We start from the raw sequence: 20976 nt of genomic DNA, 5'->3' as shown, positions 1-20976 counted from the left end.
GAACATTTCCGTCATTTTTCAATTTTTGGTTGTTAGTCGCAAAACAAAACAAACCAACGGCAGCTGTCAACGATGAACTTGTTGTTGTTGTTGTTGTAGTTTGTAGTTGTAGGCTCGAGGAACATTGCCTCATATCCGCCAACAGCAACGATGAACTTGATTCATCGGCAGTTCATTTGTGTCGTCATCAGCGTTGTCAGGTTGCCAGATTTGTCTGGCAAATACCAGATTTTTCTCGCTTCGCCAGACACTCAAACTAACCAGATCTTTTGCCAGATTTTCCGATTTTTCCCAGATTTTCCAAATTTTCTCAGATTTTTGTCAGATCTCGCTAGATCTTAACGGTTTAAGCCTCTATATGAAAGGTGGGGAGAATTTTCTTGTATATAGTAGACCCAGACAAATCCAGATAAAGTCTGGTCGTCATCGTGTAGAACCTAATGGGACATTGTAATATTCGCCCTTATTCTGAATAACGTCGTATCGATTTTACGACCGTATTTCATTTGTATTCCCAATAACGCTAGCAAAATTAAAGGTAGCTAGGATTCGATCGAACCGCATTCGATCGAAAAATCAATACGTCGTTTTTCAGAATAAGTATGATCAAGTTTATCCTTGGCATTACTGTATAAGTGTCCATGCCAGTCGCAAAAAGATAGTTGATTCATTCAAAAGGTTGCCAATTAGACGTCATATAAGATAAAACCTGGAGATGTTGAACGGCGGTGCTGCACTTATGAAAAGATGTTGAAACGCCATGAAAAGTATTAATTTTTGCATTGCACTTTCACTGATGACGGAAAGTAAATTTATTTCATGCGCCTAGCTCAATCTTTCCACCAAAATCGACGTTAAAGCAAAACATTTAAGCAGCAAATCCTTTTTTGGACCGGTGTATCGAACCAAACTAATTCGTGTGAAGTAGGCAATTTTCGTCATGACGACGCTTGGCCACGTGTTACGGCTGCGGTCAGAAACTAAGTCGTGACTTGGCGTCTTTTCTATCGCATGATGACTAGAAGTCCCAAGCCTGTGTTACTCAGTGTGACATTGAATGGCTTGTTATTTATCGCTTCTAGCGTACGACCGTAACCATTCAGCTAACATCAGAAAGTTAATTTTGGACTTGAACTAAATTTAAGCTCAAAACTACATTTGAAAGAATTCATTCATTTCTCATTCATTCATTTCTGATTTCCTGCACAGTCTAGTTAGGTTTTAAAGGCTTAGACTGAGCTCACAAAGCTTAACTAAGAAAGGCTCATCAATCAGTTCCAAGTAAGATCATATTTGTTAGGTTCAATCAATACTAAAACTCATATTTCAATTCGGCATAAAAAGGGAAAGTCAACAGATTCTATAATACGAAAACCCCCTTAGAATAAACACCGCTTGTAAATTAAAACATTTCATCGAGCAATATCTAATGTGTTTCGTATTTTTTTTATTTTCTATCTATTTCTCCATCTTCCCAAAAACCATTGCAAACGAAACCCCAATCCACCCTTTTGCAGCAGCAATCGGTAAACGTAAATTTGACGGAGGTCACCAAAATCAAGGGGATATCAAACGGCGCTACGGAGCGGCAGCAGCAGCAGCATTAGGGAATCTTGGTAATAACTGGGGCAGTCAGCCATTGCCCCAGCAGCCCCTCGGCACCAACGGTGGGGAACAGTGGTACACCGATACCTACTCGGTGTGGAGCTAAGAAGAAGAAGAAGAAGCAGCATCCGCAGCGGGAAGGATGATGACGGCGATAACGAAACCAGCGCAACTCTACAGCAAATCATACACTAGAACATAATCACAGTAAAGTAGAAAACACAAAATGAAAAACAATTTTCTGGCAACCAATCGACTACACTAACACACACCGTGGCTACCACCGCCTACTACTACTACTACTACTACTACTACTACTATTAGTACTACTTCTTTTTACTAACACCACTGCAATTCGTTCATCGGCACATCGCGACACCTTTGAAGACAGTCAATGCTCTCACATACACAGATGTAGTTACACTCTAAATTAGAGATATTAAATTGAATGCTAAAGCACACACAGACACACACAAAATAAACAAAATTGATCAAACTTAATATGGTAAACCATGAGTAGTCCGTTTTAAGAAAAATTCAAAAATTAGATCGCTAAATGTTGTAAAAATAAAATCTATCTTTCGCTACCCATCAAGAAAAAAAAACAATAATAAGAGAAAGTAAAAAAAATGACTGATCTTTTCATAATTCTTAATATTTAAGGTTTAGACATAAACGAAAACAAGCAGAAAAGTGAAAAAAAATGTTCAAAACATGATACCAACCGATCGAGTTGTAGGAACTAACCAAAATTAGCATTCGGAACCATTGAGATTAACCACTGATGGAAGCCCAACATTCGATCACTTGTTCACCACACGCTAAACTAGAATTAAAGAAACAAAAAAAAAATAAAAACTAAAATCAATATTAGTTCGAAATGCGGATCTCCACCACTAGCGAACCCGAGGGGGGCTGGGTAACGAAAAAGTGATAAAAAAATTACTACTTTAAAATTATTATTACCAATGTTTTCTAATCGCTTAGGATGCCTAATGAATTTTAAAACACATGAAAGATGGAAGAAACAAAAAAAAAGAATTAAATATCCAATGATCAGTCCAACCTAAGGAGAGAGGGATTTAGTTAGATTGGATTCGTACTGCTTTGACCGAATTAGATGGCGAAAAGATCCGAGAAATACGAAACAAAATTAAAAACTGATGCTTAGTGTTCATGGCAAAAAAAACTGAAGTGTCGAAAGGTTCAAAAAAATAATCGCAGAAATAAGGAAAAATTCTCGTTTTGGTGACTCTTTGGGATAATAGCAAGCGAAAAAAAAAAGAAAGTGTAAATAGATATTTCGGACAAGTGCGAAAACGCAGCGTGTATTTAGTAATAAACATAACAAAAAAAGGGGAAAAAAACTAGCAGAAAAATCAGTTTCGGAAGGCGAAAAACAATATTAGAAAAAAACATATTAGTGATTTTTGGACGAGAAAAAAAAAGAAACAAAAAAGTCGTGAAACAAAACAGTCTTTAGTAGTAACACTTATGGTGAAATGTGATTAATAAGGAGAAAGAAATTATTTGTAAAAAGACGACGGATTGTAAAATTGGATGTTTAGGATTTATATAGGCTTTTCGGCGCATAGCGCGTACGTAACGAAAAAAAAGTGATCCAGTCCAGATGCGGGAAAATAAAAACGTCTACGAAGTGATACCCAAATTCAAAATTACCGACCGGCGGAGAAAGAAAAAAATGTACGAATTGAACGACGGCGTTTGGTTTAGGAAACCGGCAAAACAAAAGCAAAACGTGTGATTCGCAAAAGAAAAAAAATCCCTACATCGGCTCGTTTATTTTTTTAGGTTTTTGACAAGGCAAGGTAAACGAACGAAACGTCAGAATAGTCGGTTTAGCAGTAGCATAACAAAATTAGATCAAATAGAATCGGAATTCAATCAAAATGGCGCAATGCTGCACGAGCGGAACGAAAACACACAACGGCATAGACGTCTATAACTAATGAAATCTTTGGTTGGAGGGAGACACAAAAAAAAGAATGATTGTCTGGCATCACTTGCTTTACCGGGGGATGATAAGCCGCGATCGTAGTGCCGTTTGAGTTTTATTTTAATTTTCTTCAAATTTTAGCTTCTATTAGTTTGGTGCTTTGTTTGGTTTCTTATTTTTGCGTCACGTCAAAGTGACATATGTTGCACGTCAAACTTACGGACAATTTGCGTTAATATGATTACTGTCATTTGGAGTTTCATTTTGTTGATTTGATGAACCGTCATTGAGACAGGACGCTTCATCTAGTAGCCGTTGAAATTTTGATATCTCTCTTTTCTGCAATCACAGAGATGTCAGGTCTTGGAAAGTTGCAAAACTTAATTTGGATGGATGCTTGATTATCATTTCGGTTGTTTGCGGTTTAATTGTCTGTTAGGTGAATTACCAAATTTACTCAAAATAATTAGAAAGCGTAGCTGATAGTAATCGCACTGTTAGACATCAGCGCATTCCCAACAAACACAATAGCTCCCAGTAACCAATAACAAAAATGTCAATATTTTTTGCTGACGTTACACCGCAAGCAATTTAAAGCGCAAAACAACGTTGTCCTGTTGTTGTGACACCGATCTATCGAGGAAAATGGAGAAAAACGTTGGGAACTATAATCCAGAAGAAAAATGGCGCTCCCTACGAAGCAAAAAAAAAAGAACAAGAAGCTGCCTTATTGAGAGAAAGAAAGAACAAACTAAGAAACAACTAAAGCGCTCACTACACTGAACGAAAATTGCGTAGCCTTTAGTCTACTGCAAACACACGCGAACACAGCCAACCAGGAACCGTGGGAGAAAAGACTGAAACGAAAATTAATGTCATGTTATTTAGAATGAAAGCAAAAAACGGAAGCACAGTGTAACTAAAAAAAATTAAGAACACACGCAAGGCAAGCAGAGCGACGGCGGCCGTTCAGGCGGGAATCACACGATATAATCAAAGTAGGCAACGGTGTCAAAATTTGCAACCGATTTTCCCCGGGTGGAAACGGTATCTACGGAAACGTTACTTTTTTTTTAGTTTTTAGGGAGCATTTTATCATAGTTATTATTTTTCGGCAAAATTGATTACATCTACGGGAAGGCAAACGAACGGTAAATGAGACGCGAAACGCGAAGGTAAAATTATGCAATATTCAATGATAATTTTTAAAATATTTTTTTTGTGTACGTTCTGGAGGCAGAGTTGAAAACCCGAAAATAAAACTCAAAACCTGCAGTGGAATAACGATTTGTAATTTAAAGTTTAGTTGTAACACATTTTCCAGGTCGACGATAGTAAGTGCGAGGGAGCCACCGCGACGACGAAATGCTTACTCAGCAGGCTACGATGAGATCACCCCGTCAACGGGCCAGCGCTGCCAGACCGTATGCGCGTTCTTTCGTTTGTGTTTTCCATAATGATTCGTTCAAAAGTGTTTACATTTTTACTTACTGTTTAGCTATTACTTTCCGTTACCCATTTTTGTTGCTATTTATCGTTATTTTTTCTACTGCATCCATTACTTGTTTTGATTATTGTACATCTTTGTTGACTTCGACTATTACTACTACTTCTACCTTCCTTGTTTCGGCTGGCAGCACTGACAACCGATTTGGGGGTAAAGAAAACAATAATAGAAAGAAAAAAAACCAACAGCAGCCAGCTAAGCAATCACACGCGACCTCGGCAGAACATAAAAAGTAATAAAGTAAATATTAACGTTTAGATGTTATTCTTAATTGTATGCGCTGTATCGGGAAAAGTCGGAAAAACTATAGTAGAGAAGCTACAAAATAAATGAAAATCAAACATGGATCGGACTAATCCAGGAACGTGAGAGAGAGAGAGAGCAAAACACTGCTAGGGAACATAGAATGGAAACAAAAATCATATTTGTATAAAAATATATATTGAGAAGTTATTATGTTAATTATATATTTTTTTATTTTATATTGTATTTTGATTAAACGTAAATTTTAATTATTTTAGATAAAATTATCCTTATTTCTAGTTTACACAAGACAGGCATGCCAAGTAAAAAAAACATCTTAACTGCAGCAAATTCAGACAGAACTCGTAGCGAAAAGTTTGAAACACATATTATGCAACAGAAAATAACATTGAACGATTTCTCCTTCTACCGTAAAGAACGTATTCATAGAAATACAATTATTAAAATAATTAATTAATTTTAAACTATCCAAAAGCCTCCACACACTATTTTTTTTATTTAATGTTTACAACGTTTAATTTTAACGATACGAAAAGTACGCAAACCATAGCTACTGTCTCCAGTTCTCGTTTTCATTGTCAAACTAGTTTAGCAAAATCAAACAGAAGCGAAATATGGATTACAAGAATATAAAAAAAAGAAGCATATTAAGTATCACCGAATTTTAACCTTAAACATAATGAAGCAAAATAGTTTTAATCTCTTTATCTAAACAAAGTAAAACAAAAATAACTAACTTCAATCAACCAAGAAAATAATTCAAACAGCAACAAACACAACACCATACAGTAAAAACAATAAGCGACAAATGGAGTTTACGCCTCAAATCACAAAACAACAATAACAAAATGAAAAAGATAAAAGAAAAGTCAATCAATCCCCCTTGATTTTGGAGACGTCAGGTCAGCCAAGCGAACACCACCTTAGCCATTCAAAATAAGGCAAAAACTGAACCAACTGAGGAGACCATAAGAAGAAAAAAAAAGTTACTCCAAAGCATGGATATCCATGCACACACACACGCAGACGAGGAACAAGAATGATTTCTCATACCCTCCCCACACACACACACACACCCACACCCAAAACATGCATAGAAATGCGATCAGGAGAAATTTGGTGGACCGAGTCCAGAGCCAACTTTGCTTACCAACTGAAACAAAACTGTCACTCAGTCACATCAATCGTAACATCATCAATCATCCTCGCACACATATATTCACACTTAGCCATATTCTCCTGACATTCCTTCTCCCCACCATCTCTACCTTGCTTTCTTGCTCCATAACTGTCAAGTCTGTCACTGTCTCCAGTTAACCAGTTTTTGGTTTTTTACCATTCATCCTCGCCTGTCGATTTTTTTGTTTGTTTGTTCGACTTTTATGTTACCCTTTTGTTTGTTTTGTGTTTTGAAGTAACGAACAATCGCATTTTTCTCAATAGTTTTAATCATCCCTAATCCTATCCTAACTCCTGTACGCCCGCACACACACACACATCTCATCTTATTCTTACTATTAAAGCAATTTCCAATCATATGAAGTAAAGAAAACACTACATGCAACACAGAAATTTTCAACTCTATTATTTTCACAAACATTTTGCTCAAATCAATGTTGATTGTTTCTTCTTTCACTACTAACTTTCGATCACCACCATCATTATCATCATCATCATCATCAACATGTCACAAATTCAACCCAAAAACAAAAACACAGTAGGCAGTTAAACGAAACAATGAAGCAAGAAAAGATAAATACAAAGCAGAAGCAGGACATCATAGACAAAACAACCCACAGTAACTTGCTTGCAGGTCCATTTATACGAACACAGTAAGAGAGTGATAGAATTGAGAAGAAGGATAAAGCCCCGACGTCTTGAAGGCTGCTCGAAAAGAAAACTTTGTAAACTGCCAAGATTTAGAGAAACCAACCGGAGCAAAAATAGCGAATATAACCGAATCAGGCAGCCTTCAACCGCGCGGCGTTTCCTCTACCGTCAGGCAATTCGGTTGTAATGAAAGATACAGCAGCAAAACAGATGCAGAGAGAAAGCGTCAAAAAGAGAAGAAGCAAGTAACGAATAAATAAAGATAAACAACCTTTGTATCTTCTCTACATACGAAAGAAAAATAAATGAAAATAAATGTTATGTCTGGATTCCTGGTTTTTGAAAGAAATTCTGGCAACTCGGTTTGGTTGCATCAGCTGTCAAACTTACCTGTGATATTATAAGAAGCCTAGCGAATGTGTCGATGGGGTCTAAAGTTCATAATATCAATCGACACGGTACTCTGAAATACTATTGCTGGTCTTCTTACTGGGTGTGCAGATTTGTCTTTACTTCATGTTGACTCCGGTTTCACTATATTCATTATCTTCATCTATATTTTTTAGACAAGATCGCATCCTTGATTTTTTGTTCCGATTATCCGATTCCGATTTCAACTTTAAGGTCTGACCCAATGTGCGATGCCATATCTGCCTATTTGAATATATTGTTTCGTGTCATGTTATTCCGGAACCGGAAGTCGTATCCGGATGAAATTCGGTAGAGCTAGATGGGATCGTAAGACCTTTTATTTGAACCTAAGTTTGTAAAAATTGAAAGATCGGTCTCTGAGAAAATCGAGTGCACTTTTTTAGTTCATTTTGCAAATTTTACCCCGTAACTCCAGAACCGTAAGTCGGATCCAAACATAATTCAATAGCAACCTATAAGACTCTAAGACCTAAGACAAGACCCGACAACTGGCTTCTTATTCTTCCTTCCGAATCATCCTTCTCGTCATTTTCGCCCTGTGGAATAAATATCAACGTATCGGCTACAGTGTAGCCATATTTGCAGATTTTTTAATAACTTTATGCTAAGAAAGAAATATTAAATTTAAATTTTTAGACTCGGTTTTTGATTTGAAATAAACATGACAAATGTTTTGATGAATGCATTTTTTATTATATATCAATGCTTAAAAACAATTAATTGAGCTTTGATGACAAAACAGGAAATATCTCATGTTAGACGCATCGAATCCATTGTTGACGTATTACCGGATCTTTTGGAAACCGGAGAAAAGTCAAGTTTGGATAGAAATGCTTAGTGCGATCACAGTGTGCAACACAACAGCTCATTCTCCTCGTAAAACTAAACACACTTTCGAGTTTTACACTAATTTAAAAAATCTTTTTTGGTTACACTTTAATTCACTAAAAAGAAAAACGGCTTGATGCTGATTTTAATTACACAGTGCTGCCACTATAAACATTTATTACAAATGAGATTGAAAAAAAAGTGAAATATTCTCTGAAAATTTTCATTTTCATTGGTGAGCTAAAATTATACATCTTAATAAACTTGTTTTCTGATTTTCTTTATACTTGGCATCATTGCTCGTGTACCCTGCAAAAGTTTTTTTTCGTTTCACAATGTGCGGGTAGCAACATCAAAATCAGCCAATCAGAAACTGGTCCATTTTGGAACAAAAGCCAGCATTTTTTCCAGTCTTCGAAACACCCCTGATAGTCACTTTTTGTAATGCTCTGTAGCACTCTCAGCGATTCTGCCTTTATCTCTTCAAACGATGAAAAACGCTGTCCTTTCATGGGTCTCTTCAACTTTGGGAACAGGAAAAAATCACACGGAGCGATATCTGGTGAATAAGGAGGTTGGGGCATGATTAAAGTCTTGCTTTTAGCCAAAAAATCACGAATAAGCAACGATGAATGAGCAGGTGCTTTTTCGTGGTGCAAAACCTATGAATTGTTTTTTCCATAAATCGGGGCGTTTTTTTCGAATTGTTTCACGCAAACGTCGCATTACTTCAAGGTAATACTCCTTATTGACGGTTTGACCTTTTGGCAAGAATTCTTTATGCACTATGCCATTATAATCGAAGAAAACAGTAAGCAAAATCTTGACATTTGATCGAACTTTTTTCACTCTTGGTGACGTTGGGTGCTTCCACGTGGACGATTGTGCTTTTGTTTCGACATCATAACCGTACACCCATGTTTCATCACCAGTTATGACCCTTTCAAGTAAATTTGGTCGTCGTTGACGTCGTTTAACAGCTCCTGAGCGATGGTAATGCGTTTGTTTTTTTTTTTTGATCAAAATTCAGCAGTTTTGGAACGAATTTTGCTGCCACTCGTTTCATGCCCAAAACATTTGAAAAAATATGATGGCATGAGCCAACTGATATGCCAACTTCATCAGCAACTTCTCTAATAGTGATTCGGCGATCATCCATAATCATTTTTTCCACTTTTCCCACATTTTCATCGATTATTGACGTGCTGGGTCGACCGGAGCGTTCGTCGTCTTCAACGTCTTCGCGGCCATCTTGGAAACGCTTATACCACTCGTAAACACTTGTTTTTTTCATAGCAGACTCACCGTAGGCTCTCTGTAACATTTCGCACACTTGGTTACACTTTATTTCATTTTTCACGCAAAATTTAGTACAAATTCTTTGACTCTTCAATTCTTCCATTGTTTAAACTAACAAAAATCGCCGAGCTCAAAACAGAATGTAAACAATGAATACAGCTGAAAATTTCACCATACATTAGGGACGTATGTACCAACACAATAAAAAAAAATTTAACCACCGGACTCCCAGACGCGCGCAATTAAAAAATTCCGAGAACTTTTTGAACAGACCTCGTACTTTGTTGGATGAGGCAATAACAAACTGAATAAATTTTAAGCAATAGTTATAAGTAGTTTGAAATTGTTTCAAACATAAACAATCATTGTCATAGTTACGACGCATCTAGCGCTCCGACGTTCGTTGTTTTGTTTCAAAAGACTGAAAGTTTCAGGCTGAAACTGACAGTCAGCGTTGCCATTTTGCCAGATTTATCAGACACTCCAACGAATCAGATCTTTTGCCAGATTTTACCAATTTTCCCAGATTTTACAAATTTTTCATGATTTTGTCAGATCTTAACGGTTTTGGCCTCGGTACGATAGCTGGTGAGACCTTTTGTTTTGCTCACTGAAAATGAAGCCCGGTCAAAATTTCTTTGTATATAGTTGGACCCAGACAAATCCAGATAAATTTTTGAGTCAGACAGATTTTTGAAAAAAAACTACCTGGCATCCCTGCTGACAGTGAACCGAGCTCATCGAGGGGTCCTACTCAAAAGATACATAGGAACCACTCTATCTTGAGTTTATCTTTGTTTATACCATTGTTTGCAGCCTTGCTAGATAGGGTAATTGTACCAATAGTCATCTCTTTAGTAGATTCGTAATATTATTTTGCCGATTATTCGATTTTCAATCAACGGATTGTGATAAAATTGGTTCCAATATATTTGCTTTAGCTATAAATTGTTCAGTACTGCTGTTATAGTGACGCGAAAACTCATCTTACCCTTAAGGTCAATCTACCGAACAGAGACAGCGGATCGCACTCTAACCTAACCCTTATTTTTGAACATTATAAAATAGTTAACTAAAGGATACAAAAATTCTAAAATGTTAAAATAGTTCTTGAACATCTGAACTTGCGAAGAGTAATAATATTTAGTACTGTTAGCTAGTGTCAAACGTTCTGTTTTCAAGTTAATATATTTTCAGTATCTTCAAACAACTGCCCGAGTAACAAAAAGATACTGTAAATTTCAAATGCTTTTACCCGGTGAAAGATGGAATAGAAAATAGACAGATGGTTGGGGTTTTTTAATATTTTTCTTTAAATTATAGGATGTTGTAAATTCCCTTACGCTTTCGGTGAAATGACCCGCTCCCGTCCAAGTAAAAAGCGCCAGTTGGTTATGTTCATTTTTGTCTTTTATTGTAAAAACAACCATACAATTTGAAATATATAAACTATCGTCCAACAATAATGCTACCCCGATTCGTTTGCAGGTACGATTCGTCTCGTATTTGTTCTTGGTTGGGCTGATTCCGACAGACACGCTAAATTATTAATCGGGTTAATTTGTTTATATGAAATGTACAAAAAAAAGTTATGATATGGGGCTATCTGTACTTAGAAGTGAATAGAAGACCAACATTTTTCAGTAGCCTTTTACGCTTACGGATTGGTGTATCAAGGTATCAAGCGCTACGCTAGAATACTGATAATAAATGGGTCGCTATCCAGTTTAAACATTAATTGAGCTCGTCCATGGCTAGTGTTACTGTTTACTATCCTGTATTATTTGGCTGAAATGATTTCTCGAGGTATTTTAAAAAGATGTAATTTACTCTGTTGTAGTCCTAACAAACTCTAGGAACAGTCAAACCAAGTACCCTACATTATACTTCTGAACTACGAATGTGCATGTAAATCCCCAACTGTAACAATAGTTCTAATTCTATCATGAATTTTATCACTTCTAATTTGCAAAACACACATCAGAAAATCGCAAAATAAACAAAAAAAAGCACCTTATTGAAGCGTGTTTGTTAACTTCTAGAAAAAAACAGCGTCTTTTGCGCGGCCTCAAATTAACACGTTGTGCTCGGCTTTCAGTTTGTCTAGTGTGAAGAAACTATTTACTAATCATTCGAGTTATTCCACAATCCCACACGAAAAAAACGACGAAGACGACGCCAACGAAAGTGATTCGTTATTTTTCGATCTTTTTCTCTTCTTCGGACTTCACGGACAGATTATACTGGATGAAGCGAGCACCCTGTACCGACTGTGCGGTGAAATTAGTAATATGGCAAGCGAACAGTAGCATATTCCGTGGTTGAACCTTCCAAGCGAAGCGCATAAAGATCATCGAGTAAAGGCAGAGGGCTGAAAAAAAAACAATCGATTAGTGAAACAAAACATTCTCACATTCCATCGGTTGCAACAAACCAGTGGTCATTGTGCCGGAAATAATTTTCGGATCCTTTTTGAAGTCGGCAATGGCCGCAATAGGAATACCCCAGTTGGCCACCGGTCCCCAGAAATGGGTGCTCATCAGGTACTCCCGGAACTCCTTGCTCTTCAAGCTGTCGATAAGCTTGCGTCCAAGTGTGGCCGCCATCTCGATGATTGATTGACTATCTGTCTACGGAATTGATAAAACTTCCTGTTTTGAGAAAGGGGAAAAATATACACATTAATCATCACTTCAGATAACTGAAGTGGTAATTGCACGCACAGTAATTAATTTTCCCGATGAGATAACTTTGGACAACCGTATGGCACTCGATTTGCTACCGTACACACTCCGAAAATGCGACTTAAGACCAATTTGATCTCAACCAATCTCGACTTATCAATAACACGCAGCAGTTGAATGGACGGCGGTGTTCTTATGTAATTTCCGCCAATTGACTTCTATTCATGACCCGTTGTGACGTGATTTAGTCAACTACCTGTCCAAACTGTTCACCGACAGCGTGTCAGTAACTGATCTGAAAACTCGACTTACTTACCGTCCGTTTGTGTTTGATGGGTGACAGGAATGTTAGATCAAAAAATCCCGTCGGAAAGAAGCACGGGATCGTTAGCACTGTTCCACTATCAATGATGCGGTGGAACAAGCGCTGCTGGTCTCGGACGACCTTCCGTTAGCCTTGATTAAATAATAATACGTAATCGGTGATAATTCGCTCAGAATCACAAGGATACATGCAAAATATTATGCATAGATGGTTGTGCCAAGGTGCTCAAGCATGAATAATGGATTGACAGCGCAAACTGACAGTTAAACAGTAAAGAACGCAGCCTAAAAAGCATACAACATAAATCAGAACGGTATTCAACTGATGCAAAATTACCAATAATATTCGTACTCATTATGAACACCCTTATCGTGAGACTTGAGGAACTGCCAGCCATATACATACTGTGAATTTTTATTCTAATTGCAAATTGAGATTTTAATCCTGAGTGTTCGGCGAACTATAAAAACCACCTAAATTTTTAGTATTTCAAATCTAATAGATAATTTTCGAATTGAGTAATGATTTTTTACTCGAATGCTGGATTCAGAGAAGAGCTTAAAATTGTCACGCATTCTCAATGAAAGAAACCATTCCAGCAGTCTCATCTTCAATGTTTTACTGTCTCATTTGTAAATGACCGACACCAGAACAAACGAAGAGAGACGAAACATTTTCGTTTCTCATCGAAAAAAATGAGAGAGTATAATTGCCAACGTCACACTTTCCTCTATGACAAGACGAAACCAAATTAACGTCTTCAGGGGTCATCAGCAGAATTTCAATTCTCATTCTTTCATCGATGTATTGAAAATCTGTGACACTTGGCTATAAAAAGTGACTAAAATATGACAAATCGAAGTAATTGCATGCCAGAACATCTTTGAAAACCAAATTCGAGCACCAACAGGTAAAAGTTATTGTGAAACCTTTTTCTGTCATTTTCAATTCTCACAGCTTGGGTTTGACACTGCATGCTATGAGATTTTCACTGAAAACTGCAATTGAAAGAAAAAACACAATTTTTAAACTACTGTCCCACTTATGTCATTGACGGAACATGGATTTCGTTCTCATAGCAAGCGAAGCTAAGAATGACAGTAATGGGTCCTCTTGTTGGTTTCCAGCAAATTTCCGAAAAACTTGCACATTAATGTACATTTATGTATTCAGATACATCATTTTCTTATTTCGAATTTAAAAGTGCATAATTGAAGAAAAAAAGGATTTTTCACTCAATTCTAATAGATTTCCGAGCCAATTGGTTGGAGGTGAAATTTACTCGGAGTCGGCTGTTGCACTGAAGTCCGCATTGATTCAGATATTGATACTAATTTCCACAATGAATAAATTCTGAATGAACATTTTTTGCCCATTCCGATTTGATTCAGATTTTTTCCTAACTGATAATGTGGGAAAATTGATAGAGATTATCGGTATACAAGCATACAATATTACTCGGCAACGGTCATTTTCAGAATTCTATAGTTCAATTGTTGTGTATTGTACCATACCTTCTCTGTTGTTTTTGAGGATGAAAATGTCCATGCGCATAGTTATATTCAATATTTATAATTGGTTGAAAAATACTATCGTTATTTTTAGTAATACAATACATAGTATAAAATAGTATTTTAATACTGTTAAATAAAATTGTTTGGCAGTGTTTAGGATCGATACTCAGGACCAGTGCGGTAAAATTTCATTTTCAATCGAATAATATAAGATGAAAATGAAATTTATGGCCGCTGACCATCAGCGTATTTCTACTAATTCATTTGACTTTTGCTGCCATTTTCAAGTGAAGCTCCCAGAATTCATCGTCAATTGAATAGTCGTACCTAGTCATTTGAAGTTCTGCTTGCTAAGTTTCAAGTGCCAAGTAGTATAGCTGCTTCAGTGTCTTCGCTTTCGGTAGTAAGCAGATTCGAACGAATAGAATTATAAATGGATAAAGTATTAAAAATGAAAACCAAAGGAGGAAACAATTAATTTATGTGTATTCTGTGATTGACATTTCAGCTATCTGATTAGTCTTTCATCTATTATCTTGAACCAATTCGAATGTTTACATGAACCTCATTTGAAGGCCGCTCTCACACTATTGAAAGAGATATTTTGTTACTTCAAGAGATCAACTGACGGTGGTTAAACTGAGCCTCGATTGAAGAGAAACGAGTGATGAACTGAATGCTGCCCGTTCGAGCCGTCAGCAAACATTCTGTGTGTCAGAGAGTAAAGTTTACTGCAGTGGAGAGATCGTCAACGTGTTCCACATTCAGTTTCAATTGAATTGAATGATGTTTTACTGCTCTGCTCAGGACGTTTTAGCTCAATTTCTATAAAAAAAACAAATAATTTAGGTTTCACTTATTATTTATATTTCGAGGTATGAAATGTAATATTTCATTACCTTTTTTCCGTTGTAAAATACTGCCCAATAAAGTGAACGGTATTTTTGTTGGCAGCCATTTATGTTTCGATATCTCTGCGTTACTTAAAAAACTAACACCATTTCAGCTTTTCCGTCATTTAGCGAATTCCATAGTTTTCTCGCAGAAAAAATAACAAATTTTACGAAATTTGGAGAAGGTGGTTTTTACGCGGATTTCCGAAGTTCAAATTCCGGTTTTTCAAAGTGAACCGGATCTCGCATTTCATGCATTTCTAAGACATTTGGCATAAAAAATCAGTTTTGCGGTTTTTTCCGAATTTCCGAAGTCACGCGGTCTCAAAGTCGATTTTTCCTTTTTTTTTAGATTACACCAGATCTAGACGTTTCATACATTTCTAAGACATTTTGCATGAAAGAATTTTTTTATTAGTTTTGTGGCTGTTTTAAGCGGATTTCGGAAGTCACGCGGTTTTTTACGCAGATTTTCGAAGTTACGCAGTTTTTTCACGCGGTACGTATCCCCCGCGTAGAAAAAAGACCTCAGTATAGTTACGTATGTTTTTAGAAAGATGCATGTTTACAATTCTATTGTAGCTCGTTGTTCAGCAACAGTGGGGTGTACCAAATAGTGATTATATGAATTTTCTTTGAAATGAACTTTCTATAAATAATACACAAATGCTTTATGCTTTTTTCTGACTGAATTTTTTCAAAACAGATAGATACATTTCATTTTTGCTACAAGTGTTATGATTTCACAGGTAAACAAACTCGCACATTGAAGAAGTCACTCGTATACAAATACAAATGCAAGCGGAGTTAAGATTTTTATTAAGTATTTCACGTTGCAGATGAACGATTTTTCTCTCCGCTGATCTTTAATTTATAATCACTACTCCATTTCATATTAAATACCATGTTTATGGTAGTTTTACAATTTAAATCATGTTTCATTCATTCACATTAATTGTAAAAGCCATGGTGAAACTAAAAACATTTGTAGGAACAATCAAAACCAAATTTGACATTTTGTTTCAACAGATTTCGCAGCCGATTCATAGCGTATAGAGCCGTTGTATAGCTAGTGATACGACGATCATACTGACAGTAAGAATCCTTCCAGGTCGGGACTCGAGAATATGACAACTGGACCTTGTAAGACTTGCGCCCTATTCATACGAAAACAAGTTTGAATTAAACATGCAAAATTGTAATAGCAGACACGAGCTTTTTAGAGGAGCGCATGTTCGTTTCGAAGATATTATGATAAATTATTCATTATTCATGATAAACTTGACAGTTTATTTACCACTGTTCTTTTTCTATCATGTCATCGTAGTTAGAACTACCATGACGTTCTTTTCAGTGTATGATATGCACAAAAAATGCCACCATCACGCCATCTCGTGGTGAACACGCTGATTAGATTCTTAAATTTTCATCCTAAGCTAGTTTTTTATCTTCTCAGTTTATCAAGTTATCAAAAAAAGAGAAAAAAACGCGTGATTTCATTGATGTTTTAGGAGAATCTTGAAAAAAAATATCAAAGAAGTGAGGTTAGGTTCCGTTTAAAAATCAACGAATTTCTCAGCTTATACGAATGAAATTAATTGATTTCTACTCGTAATAAAGCAGAAAAAACTTGAACTATTAGTTGTGATATAACGCAATCATAATTCGCACATTTTTTTTAAAGTCCTTTCTATATTTACAATCAATGTTAATGCAATAAACGAGCACAAAAGTCAAAATGTATTCTCGAGTTCCTCGCAGCTTAAAAGCCGGAGCTAAATAAATGAGATTATTAATAATTCCTTACAGCTTACGACTCTAATGACTATCAGGTTGGAAATTGATTACTCTAAACCTATCAGTACACAAACGCTCACCACAACCGAACGCGACTTACGGAATAATGAACAAATCATCGTTGGCTTCTAATTTATCGTTTCCATTCTCATTCGGCTGTTCCTCGTTTCCATCACCATCATCATCATCATCATCATAATCGTCATTGTCTTCAAGTCGCTCGCGTTTCACGTCGAGTTCGACCATTTGTGCCAAATCATCCGTCAACGGTGTCAATTCGTCCTGTTGCCCTAAAAGTGTGTCGTTCTCGTCCCGCTCATGTTCGTGTTCTATGCCGCGATCTTCAATCGTTCCGAACCGACCGGCGATGACAACAAACACCTTACACTTCGTACACTTCCACGCAATCCGACCATCGCTGATCAACCGATCCGACGAGTATCGGTAGCCATTGTGCACGACAAAACGCTGACCCCGCTTCCCTGGGATCAGTTTGTACGGAATCTGTTCGTTGGTTTTGGCGTCCAACATGTAACCCTCGATGATGGCATTCTTTTCGTAGTCATCCTGAGAAAAATTTATGCATAAAACACACAAAAAATGATTGAATCAGAAAGCCAACTTACCCCTGGGCCATGGTTGTGTGCCCATTCGCTTTCCTTGACGACCCGGCCGCCCCGGTTCGTGTACAGATTGGCCGGACAGTTGAACGAGCTTTTCTTGTAGCAAGCCCAGCGCATGTTCATCCGATCGGCCCGGGGAAATCCGAACTCGTAATTATTGTGAAGCATCACGTTCCAACGGCCTTTCTGATTGGGGCCATTCGACAACTTCCCAGTCTTGCCATTGGTGCAGATCATCAGCTGCGGTTTCGGTGGAAAATCATCGTTGGTTGTGGTTTGCACCGGCGCTTCGACACTGTACTGTGCCGGATGGTTATGTAAATGCCCATTCGACGAGCAACTGCTAAAGTCCATTTTGAAAGAGAGCACCGCTTTGCAGTTTTCCTTCCCATTGTGTTTCATGCATCGCCAATAGGTTGTCTGTTTTTGTGTAGTTCTCGCGTAGCGGAACTTGTACCCATCGCAAACGATTTGCATATGATTTATTCTGCTGCGATCGCTCGTAATCAATCGAAAGGTCACCTTCTTGCCTGTGTGAACATCGACAATACGTCCATTCGATGGTTGGTGAACCGTCGGTTTACTGTCCGCATGGTGATTGTGCCGATTTGGACCTCTAGTAACTGTTCCATCGGAAGCCACGAGAATTGCTGCACGGCATTTGAGCTTAGACTTGTACATGCACCGCCAATGCACTTTCCCGTTTGCTCGGGAGGTGGCACAAGTATATCGGAATCCTCCATGATAGTAGTCCTGGACGTTGTCTCTGCGAGCTCGTTGTTTCGGTAGCGGTTTCAACGTACCCCCCGACATCTGCATCGGTTCGTCATCATAGTCTTCGTCGTCGTCCCCGTCGTCTTCTCTGCTATCATCATCATCATCAACCTCATCATCGTGTTCGTTCCCCTCACCAAACCCATTGTCGTCATCCTCAACGTCCCGAATATCAAATTCATCCGAATCAATAGGATCCCCGTCAAATTCTTCTTCGCTGTCGCTATCACCATTGACGTTGTCGGTCTCGGTTTCATCTCCAGCAAAGGGGTTCTTATCCGATTTTCGATAGCCCCGTAAAATCGAATCATTCGTCAGACACTGTTCTTTGTAGAAAAAGAACTTGGTAACCTCCTGGATACAAATCCGACAAATGAACGAGTCGTAGTCTTTGTCAAAGGAAAGCTAAAAAACCAAAATAATAATGAAATTGACACTTCCTAATGACCCACATAAAATCGTTCGGGTTCGATTTTATAAAATCAATAATTTAGACTTGCGTTTCTCTCTCTCTCTCTCATTCTCTGCCACTTACCGAAATTGTTAAACAGTTCAGAATTCGCTGCAACAATGTCTCATCCGGCAACCCGTCTGGTGGGAAAAGTGGCCTAAGCTGCTGCTCCTTAGATAGACACAGCCGGCAGAACCGCTGCCCGGTGTTGGTGTCGTTCAGTAGGGAACAATCTGGCGAAGGTTTCTCTTGTTGCGAAAACCAGCTTGTCGAAGCCATTTTGCAGTATTTCACCCGTCTGTTCGGTGCATCAACTGAACCAAATTACCGCCCTTTTGAGTGAGAATCTTTCCGATGGCAAACTTGTGCTATCGAAGCTTACACAACAGATGAAAACTTCGATTTCTAATCACAACACTAGCTTTTTTTTTGCTTTCGATTTGACGACAAGGGCGGCTTGCGACAGCCCTCAAATCAATGTACACAGAGTGAGTTAGGATTAGGGATGCCAACTGTTTTTTATGAATCCATGATTTCACAAAAAAAAACTTTGAGAAATTGATTTCCTAAACAATTGAACATTGAACAAAATCAAAAGAAATTTGAAATTATTTTCGTAAATCTATATCGATCAAAAGAAGATACGTCATTGCCTAAAATTGTCTCTACATCTAAAATTGTTTACCAAATGAAAACATGTTCTCGATTTTGGCATCTCTTATTATGCTGTCAGCCACACTGGTCTGATGGCTGCGCACTGGTATGAACCGTTAACACGGAAAATAAAAACTGCCTCTTATTTTACTTCGTTTTATCTTATTTTGAGGTGTTTTGAATCCTTCCTTTCACAGTGCCATAAAAAAACCACTGCGAGAGTTTCGTTCAGTAAGCTAAAACTAAGTAAACCGCATGCATCCTGCTATTGATGTAATAAAACTTACTATTGAGTCGATGAAAATCAATGAAAATTGCTTGGAACTCGTTTATCTACACATTGAAATTTTATTGCTGAATCTTGGCGAAATAATTGCCGAGGTTTGCACAGCAACATGTCAAACTTTGGCAATAAAATACGCTTTACCGAGATATCACAACTTTACAATAACGAATTTCGGCAATGGGCATGTGAATTACTGAACAATTAGTAAAATTTCGTGTTGGCGATCTAATTCGGCATTTCATTATGCCGAGCTCGAGAATCGGTTTTATGTGTGTAATATAAAAAAGCATGAGAATTGTACAGGGTGTCCCACGAAAAGTTTCGATTTAAAAAATGCAATAATGAAAAAACGGGTTGATAGATTTCAATGATTATACGTTTATTTGAAAGGTTAATTCATGTAATTATTTTGAAAAATAATTTCGTTCAAATGGCTGGTTTGACAGTAACCAATTCGACCCACCCAATTTTTAAGTACAATTAATAATTGTCTCTGACTTTAGGTCACCAATAGAAACTTGAATTTTGTGCTTGGGGTTTTCAATTGCTTCTGGTTGGTTGGCGTAATATTTATCTTTAACCGCTCCTTTGAAGAAAATAATCCTGCTGCGTCAAATAGCAGTTTTCGGGGGCCAATTCACATCACCGTTTCTGCTGATTATTCGATTTTCAAAGATTGTTCGCAGAATATCAATTGTTTCGTTGACTGTGTGACACAGCGCAGTCCTGTTGACACCGAACGTTTTTCATAAATAAATTTCATGAATTAAACTTTCAAATAAATGTATAATTATTGAAATCTATCAAACCGATTTTTTTTTTCATTTAGGGGTTAACCTAAATTTGTGCTTAGGGCACATAATCGTATTTTTCTTCACGTTTCGTCTTAGACTCGCCTGTGCAGAGCAGTTCAAATTGAATTGTTTAATTCAAACTTTTTTTTGTAATTGCATTTTTTAATTCGAATCTTTTCGTGGGACACCCTGTAGGTGTAACTCTGTTGAAACCTAAGCGTTTTCATTCGTTCAAATTTAATTGACTGACAATTCGACTGGAATGGCGTTTTTCATTGAAAAACACTGGTGGCGTTGATTGCTCTGGTTTTGCACTTTCGAGCAGAAATGGCAATGAAACACCGTCAGAATGTGGCATTTCTGTTCGAAAGTGCAAAAGCGGAGCAATCCACGCCACCAGTGTTTCTCAATGAAAAACGGCATAAGTGTCGAGCGAATTGAATACTAAGTGTAATACAT

At 37.3% G+C, this 20976-nt stretch overlaps 3 protein-coding genes across 7 annotated transcripts in view; 1 reads left to right on the top strand and 2 right to left on the bottom strand.

Moving 5' to 3' along the window:
- The window catches only part of LOC131431139 (heterogeneous nuclear ribonucleoprotein R), a 104736-nt gene extending 97252 nt beyond the window's left edge, over nucleotides 1-7484 (top strand). Inside the window, exon 12 of one of the 4 annotated variants that reach the window (XM_058596749.1) lies at nucleotides 1521-7484. In XM_058596749.1, coding sequence (XP_058452732.1) covers nucleotides 1521-1711 — 191 coding nt within the window. In that variant the 3' untranslated portion in view covers nucleotides 1712-7484. Of the gene's footprint in view, nucleotides 1-1517 lie in introns of all 4 variants that reach the window. The other 3 variants (XM_058596742.1, XM_058596725.1, XM_058596716.1) reach the window with 3 other exon arrangements.
- Nucleotides 7485-11114: 3630 nt separating this feature from the next.
- LOC131431125 (mitochondrial pyruvate carrier 1) lies at nucleotides 11115-12965 on the bottom strand. 2 transcript variants are annotated; one of them, XM_058596642.1, is made up of 3 exons: nucleotides 12723-12965; nucleotides 12157-12373; nucleotides 11115-12093 (listed from the first exon to the last, which is right to left on the bottom strand). In XM_058596642.1, exons 2-3 carry the CDS (start codon nucleotides 12326-12328, stop codon nucleotides 11918-11920), a joined length of 348 nt encoding a protein of 115 aa, XP_058452625.1. In that variant the 5' UTR covers nucleotides 12329-12373; nucleotides 12723-12965; the 3' UTR covers nucleotides 11115-11917. The 2 variants fall into 2 exon arrangements, with proteins under 2 accessions (XP_058452625.1, XP_058452633.1); XM_058596650.1 differs by lacking the exon at nucleotides 12723-12965 and adding an exon at nucleotides 12446-12690.
- A 3862-nt stretch (nucleotides 12966-16827) lies between these two features.
- LOC131431117 (uncharacterized) lies at nucleotides 16828-19282 on the bottom strand. Its single transcript, XM_058596631.1, has 3 exons — nucleotides 18868-19282; nucleotides 17562-18737; nucleotides 16828-17502 (listed from the first exon to the last, which is right to left on the bottom strand). Exons 1-3 carry the CDS (start codon nucleotides 19060-19062, stop codon nucleotides 17032-17034), a joined length of 1842 nt encoding a protein of 613 aa, XP_058452614.1. The 5' UTR covers nucleotides 19063-19282; the 3' UTR covers nucleotides 16828-17031.
- Between the last annotated feature and the right edge of the window lie 1694 nt (nucleotides 19283-20976).

This window comes from Malaya genurostris, chromosome 1, assembly GCF_030247185.1.
Source record: "Malaya genurostris strain Urasoe2022 chromosome 1, Malgen_1.1, whole genome shotgun sequence".
Classification (NCBI taxonomy): Eukaryota; Metazoa; Arthropoda; class Insecta; order Diptera; family Culicidae; genus Malaya; species Malaya genurostris.
Note: the sequence above shows the minus strand (reverse complement) of the source record. Positions and strands in the feature narration are given on the sequence as shown.